We start from the raw sequence: 7145 nt of genomic DNA, 5'->3' as shown, positions 1-7145 counted from the left end.
TCAACCGGTTTACTTAACCCATCCAGAGCTGAAGAACTCGTTCAGCCAATTGCTGAGATTTTCTTCATCGCTGAGTGTCCCAAAAACGTATATTGAGTATCTAAACAAAGTCAGGTATTTCAACGATACCTAAATAATTGAATGATGAATATTTAAGATCATTCATATCAGGATTGTTGACAATTCATTACAGATGACGTTATTAAATGATTTTACAATCTCCCATAAACTTGTAAGTACTAGTTATTTAAGGATGCTACCTAATAGTGCGATGGATATTGGAGACCGTAACCATTTCCACGCTCCATAACTCTGAAAATAGAAAATGAAACGCTTTGGTAGAACTGCACTTAAGCCAGCAATATCTATATGCACCTAGACGAAACGGAGCGTAATGGTGGACTACAGATATCTACTTTCTAATCGAAGCTTTTGTTTGCCAAAAACGAATAGACCTGCATACAATAAACTCGCCCACTACGTGTATTAAATCATTCCGAGTTCCATGTCCGGTATTGCCATTAGGAGTTACCTCAGTCGGCTGGCCTACGGATTGAAACTGCTTGTTTACGCCCGTGTTCGGGCCTGGACAGGCACATGTTCTTATTTTTAGTAGGAGATCACGTTAACACTGCACCATTGCGGGAACTGTCGACTTAAATCTAGCGTTACTATAGTGCCGCCTCGTTTTCGGAAACACACATATAAGCAAGAAGTCATACTTTTACCCATCGAATTCAATGGTACGTATTTGTTTTCATTATCTGTTTCTTTCTTTAAAGATTTTGCAGTCGGTGGGTCTTGTATTCTGGCATCTACCTGAACTAGTTTTGGAAGTGTATCCTGTATTTTTCGTGACCTGTGGCCAAATGAGCGGAAGATTATTTCTTGCCTTCTTTGCCATGAGTATTTCACCATCGCTGACAGAAAGCTCACAACTGGAACGGTTTAAACGACCGCTAACATTTATTGGATTCAGGTAAAGCCTACTCAAAATACACATCTAAAGATCTAAAGATATAAATATCTTTAGATGGTGTAGAATGTAAAGAGCGTTGCTTGTTGAAACATCCATTTACAGGGTCTTTTTTTTTGTCAAGTATTATACCGTGTTTAGCTTTATCGACTGTAGTATTAAGTTGGACTTATCAGTAAGTCCAACTTCATACTTCAAGTTCATTTATTCAATAACGAACTATTAAGTGTCATTGCCTGGGAACAGAATGAATTAGAACGCTTATGAAGAAAAGTTCCGAAGGATAAGGCATTCAGAAAGCTGTTTTAATGCGGAAAGGGTGTAAACGTCGCATACGTTTCAGTTTGCCTGCGTTAGTTACATTATCGATGCATATCTGGGTGGGACCCAATGAAGATATTCCAGGCCAAGGGAACCCACCTACAGCATTGCCGCTCTTCCTTCACGGTCACATGGAGGTATCGTAACTAAAAAACAACCAAGCAGAGTCTCCAATCATGACACATCATAAACTTAGAGCCCTTTAGATTATGACACATCGTAAATTTGTCGTAAATCATCGTAAAGGATGATGGAGCCTTAAGACAAACCTCAATTTTAAATGTCCGAGATACTGTCGCTAGGAGAAGTTCAAGCATCACAGAGTTACAGAAATACTAAGGCCATATTTGCGTCAGTTTCACGTGTTTGCTTCGCCGTTGCAGATGGTCCTCTTCGCTTGCATTTTATCATTCAGTCTGTGTGCGTCATTCGGCTCCCTGCTGGACATTTTCTTCAGAGACACCGGTCTGTCTAGCCCTATCGTCGTCGTCAAAGAAAATGTCCAATCTACAGCTATTGCAGAGAACCCGCCCGCGACAACCACGAGGAGCAAACCGTACGTACTCATAATGGCATATACTAACACTCAACAAAGCACTACGTATTCGACCGGCGTTTTAGCTCCCTTCATAATGTTAATATATAAAATGTCAGTGTGTGGAGACTGGTTTTTCAAGTTGATACGGCAAATTGGCCTTAATATAATAATAGGGTGTATTTATGTTGGCCAACGCCGACATTGACAGCCGCATAAAATTCTAGCAAATGCTCTTTCAACGTAGCTTTAAGCTAGGCGAACTGATTTCTCAAGTTTCTTATTCTGTCAGTGCTGACTAATACAGCCCTAGGCTCATTAACAGAAAATGTCTGAATCGTTGGTTGGTCAAAACAGACAGAAAATGTCTGAATCGTTGGTTGGTCAAAACAGGACTATTTAAAGGCTCATAATTGAATCCACATAGCAATGATTAACACCTCACACAGCATCGCTGGGTTTCGTCAACTATATATGTGTCTGAAAAATTATCCGAAATCTAAAAAAGAATCAAGAAATCAATAGTATGTTCTTAAGGTAAGCACAAAATTGACAAATTGTTTTCATTTCTACACATCTATTTCCATACAAATAGTAATTTGTTGCTTATGCTAGTCTAGCATTTATTATTTACTCAGATTAACCAGTACGGATAGCTGCGGATTATTAGGCAGAAATATAGGACGCAATGTAAGCATAATGTCCCTACTTCGTCCTGCTTTCCTTGTAGGACACGTCATCGGTCGAAACATATGCTTGCACTAGTCTGCCTAACTGGCTCGGCCTTTGTGGTAAGTCGAATAAGCCCATTTGGCAATACGCGCGCGTTTTTACGTGTTTTTTTTTAAAAACACAGCTAGGATTGCTGATCTTTACGCACCCGTATATAGTTACTATATATTACTATATATATACGTATATACTAACTATATATTAGTTCTAACGGAGATGGCGATTATATGTTATGTCAGCGATCTCCATTAGAATAGTCTCGACAGCGACATGAGCACTTGCGGCTCGGACTACATTGCCTGCCTGCCTGCCTGCCTGCCTGCCTGTATAATCCCTTATCCCGCAGTCTATATATCGATGATAATGAGATTCGCGTCACAAGGTTTCGCCTCCTTTCTTCCTTTTCTGTTTCTAATTTAAAACGATCGTTCTGTGACGCCGACAAACAGATACGGAATCAGTACCATGCATCTAGATCAGGGTAACCGCTTTGTTCCTCGGTCATAGACTAACGTATTTTCCAAAAATGTTTTGTTTTACATGAAAGTGCATCGTTTTTAATGCGGTTTACGATTATCTCAGTATCTCATAGCTATAAGAAGACGGTCACTATTTAGTTGTTGTTTTTCATCAAAACAAATAGCGATTCGTCCACGCGGTATCTGTCTCGAACAGAAGGCCGTATCAAAGGCCTAGATTATTTTCAGGAAGTCAATGTTACTTTAACGCATTCAGCTCTTTACTATTAAAGCCTATAGATTTATGCGTAGCCTAATAAGTTGACACTTAAAGGAACTCTGACGAATTGATGAGCGAGTTGGATCGAAGCCAACGTTAACTGTCCTCCTTCAGTTGCCTGCTGAGGTCTTCAGACGCTAATGTACTTTTATTTTTGGCTGCCGAAGTGATCAGATCACTATTCTGTTACGGAGCATAGCCACATAATAGTAGATCGACCAAGTTTAACTATGGACCTTCTATGTTAAAAGTTTTTTTTTAACGTGACATTTCCTTATATTAGAGTTAGTGTACTCACTCCCTTCTGATATTCGTCTGATCTTCTATCATACAATTTTGGGTGAAAATGTGGAATGTCTTCTAAACAGCGTCAAGAATTAAATTTCAAGACCTCCACAATAAATAACTAGCCCAAGCAAACTTTCTAATCGAACCTTCTCTCGAAGGAAATCACAGTAAATCTATCTCATTCGTCATTAATATTTCTGAGCAGGGCTTAATTCATACGTATTGGCGTATTTCCGACCCGAATCGTAAAGATCGACCCCTACTTATGGCCGTTGAATTCCTCGATGGGTACATGACATTTTCGCAGGTAAGAAACCTTCCTAAAATTTACTCAAAGGTTGACGGGTCAATAGATGTGATGGAAGTTAAGTTGCCAATGAGAACTGGCTCTACGAAAGAAATGCCCTCCGCAGAAGACGTCTATTTACGCTTATCCCATAAGTAAGTGTATCATATTTTGATTTCAATGCTGTCATCCAGGCCGTTATCATAATGATTGTCTACGGCATCCACTCAAAATATTATGGTCGAGCGGAGCGGATCATCTACACGTAAGTATCACAGCATTGCTGCGCGCGCAGCAAGCTCAATAACAAAAGAAGACGAGCAAAAAAACAACACTAATTACTGTTCATAATATCAATTACTTATCGAAATAGTAAACACATAATAGCAACAAAATGAGATTTATATGTTGCAATTGTATATTAGCGTTAAATTTCTTTGATTATTTTAAATTATCTATTTAATTCGCCTGGTTCGTGTTTGCCTGTGTTTGTTTCGATAATTGGTTCATTTCTGCATTTATGTTTATCTGTTTCATCATGCATGTATCATTTGGTTGTGTTGCAGCAGTCGGTTATTCCGCAAGCTTTGTAATTTTGTTAGTTCGTCATTTGTAGTAGCGTCGTTCACAGCACACGGTCTACGTAGCCAGCATTCGCAACCTGTATTAATCAATGCTGGTAAGCTGGCTTCTATAAACTGTTCCGCCAAATAGGGTAGCGAATATATGTCAATATGGGTTGTTCAGTATGAGGAGGAATCAATCCTATGTTTCAAAATGCGTGTAGTTGAGGTACACTTGTACTCGTGACTGTCTACTTGAACATCTTCACTTGGCTGTCGCAGCGAGAATCGAAGGCGATTGCGAAGAGACGCTCGTTTCTCCTTGCTCTCACATCATAACAGTGACCCATTTTTACACCAAACTGTGACCTTTAAAAATTTATCCTCACGGCAGACGGTCACATTGGTGAGTGGATGGAAGTGAAATGACGGGACATCGCCCATCGATGTACAGCTGTGAAGACTGGTTATCAAGAGTGTTTGTTTGGTGGCAGACAGCACGGCTTAGAGTTCTGGTTCGTAACTTACAGCTGACGGGTACTAGCCATAATTAAAGGAAACGATGAAAAAACTTCGCATTAAGTAGTAAGCAGAGGTGAATTACTTTTATTAGCACAACAACCCTCGATGTTATACTGCAGGAATCATGGCGGTAAATATGCAAAGTTGGAAACTCTTTGTCGTCCAGCATACTGGCTAGACATTGATCTCACGGACTAATTTTTTGTCACACAAGAAAATTAATGACATTGTATTTCTTACTGAGCGACCTCTTTTTTTTTAACAGAGCGCGATTTTTTCACAGATAACTAACAATCGTCATAACATCCGACTGGGAGTTCGCAAGGTTACACTTGTGTGTTCAAAGGAAGATAAGATTAAATAGTCCTCAGATTTGTCAACAACCATCGCTAAAGTTCTGAATGTACAATATCGAACTTGGATTGACAAAGTAATAATAACTTAGTTAAGTGAAGTGAAGTGAAGATGAACATTAGGATCTCCATTCGGGAAGATGGGGTAGGTGGCTTGCTCAACTATGGAAGGCCAATTTAGTTTTTATTATTAATATCTATAATAGGCTCTACGATTTCATACGTATTTCTATCATTCCAGAATTCGATATCGACGCTAAAAGGCCTCCGGCCCCTGCGCGTGCTATTCGACCGGTGATCATGTCGACGATGCGCTTTTAACAACGCTTAAATATATATACACATATACGGAATAATGAAAACCTATATGGCAAAATAGAACAAGTTAATACTCTCTCACACAAAAAGGTCTATGCAGCTTTTGGAGTTACAATGAATTACTGAAAACATAAATGCCCCCAGTATTTGTCTCGCAAAGTTAAAGAAGCCGTAACATATGACCCGTTTTATGTAGCGTCGTATGTAACTTTTTTAAAGAATTTATTCAGATTCAACAAATCCAAACAGTTAACGTTATTCGATGCTGAACAAGACTACAACTTGATAGATCTTCTTCTACTTGTCTATAACTGATTGAACTTAAATGATACGTAATGACAATAATAATCATGTTATGGCCGTTCCTGATAGCTTGAAATCCCTGATAGAAATGATCTTTTTCTGGCCACTCGCCTATGATTTATTTGGTTTATCCACTTTCTTTTACTGCTGACGAAGTAGAAGAAACCTAATGATGCTTAGCCTGACTTGTCAGAGACGCATTGGTAGGCTCCCACAGTTAAAGGTTTGCCGGTACGAGCAACGCGTAGGCTAGATGTTGTACGTCACTCTATATACACAATAGAATAGCGACAAACTACAATTGCAGAAATCCTGTTATATTCATCAAAATACAAGTATATATGCACTACTTTATGACACTATCTGGCGCTGTTAGGTATTTGGCTTGCCATACGTTTATAGCTTTCTAACGAGCATGGTACATTGTCGAGTGAATATTCTTATATAGTTGTTAAATACTTTGTGTCCAAACCACGTAAATTTATGCTGTTCGTCAGTGAAGAGCTTATTGCCATGGTTCTAGTCGACTACTTCAAGTTAGTACTGATGGCTTAAGCATAGACGTCACTTACATCGTACCGATAACTTGACTACGACAAATGAATATTTTTATCAACTTATCGCACCGCCGGCCGGCTAATGAAGTTCTTAGCACGCCAAGAACTTCTCTTGCATTGAATAAACATTAGACTAATTCTATTGTAGAATCATCGCAGTGCTCGAAGTATTCTAGAAAAGAAGATCACGAATTGGCGCTATTCGGGCTTCAGTGCGTGTTGAGAACAAACAAGCGGCACAACTAGGAGACTTCGCCGCTCCGTCAAGTACGAAAATCTATTATCATACGGCTTTGTTCAATAAGGGTCAGTTCTTGTATATATAAACGCATTTATTAGTACGAGCTCAACGTAGTAAAATGAAGTTCAATGTATGAAGTTCTAAATGTATAAAAATAAAAAAAAAACGTTCTATTCTGAAGCTATGAAGAATTATTGGCATTTTTCAATATGCATGCCCTTGCTTGAGTTCGAGTACCTTGAGGCATTTAATAGGCACTATTTTAAAACTTCTACTACTATTACTAAAGTGCACCTTTTATTAGAGTAAAGCTAGCTAGATTTCATTAATTTCAATTACTTATTTTAAATCGACTGACTCGAAGTCAGTATAAAACTAAAACACCACTTATTTTGCCTCAGTGGGTAGTTGT

General features: G+C 38.8%; 1 protein-coding gene across 6 annotated transcripts in view; it reads left to right on the top strand.

Moving 5' to 3' along the window:
- The window catches only part of LOC111267671 (lysosomal cholesterol signaling protein), a 21992-nt gene extending 15068 nt beyond the window's left edge, over nt 1-6924 (top strand). For 2 of the 6 annotated variants that reach the window (XM_022846051.1, XM_022846056.2), the window contains 8 exons: nt 783-979; nt 1320-1434; nt 1681-1853; nt 2563-2623; nt 3796-3897; nt 4071-4141; nt 4443-4555; nt 5556-6924. In XM_022846051.1, coding sequence (XP_022701786.1) covers nt 783-979; nt 1320-1434; nt 1681-1853; nt 2563-2623; nt 3796-3897; nt 4071-4141; nt 4443-4555; nt 5556-5635 — 912 coding nt within the window. In that variant the 3' untranslated portion in view covers nt 5636-6924. Of the gene's footprint in view, nt 1-782; nt 980-1319; nt 1435-1680; nt 1854-2562; nt 2624-3795; nt 3898-4070; nt 4142-4442; nt 4556-4833; nt 4955-5244; nt 5460-5555 lie in introns of all 6 variants that reach the window. The other 4 variants (XR_002684773.1, XR_002684774.2, XM_022846052.1 and 1 more) reach the window with 4 other exon arrangements.
- The last annotated feature ends 221 nt before the right edge of the window (nt 6925-7145 follow it).

Source organism: Varroa jacobsoni, unplaced genomic scaffold, assembly GCF_002532875.2.
Source record: "Varroa jacobsoni isolate VJ856 unplaced genomic scaffold, vjacob_1.0 scaffold_1207, whole genome shotgun sequence".
Classification (NCBI taxonomy): Eukaryota; Metazoa; Arthropoda; class Arachnida; order Mesostigmata; family Varroidae; genus Varroa; species Varroa jacobsoni.
The sequence above is the reverse complement of the archived record's forward strand: the minus strand, read 5'-3'. Positions and strand labels throughout refer to the sequence as shown.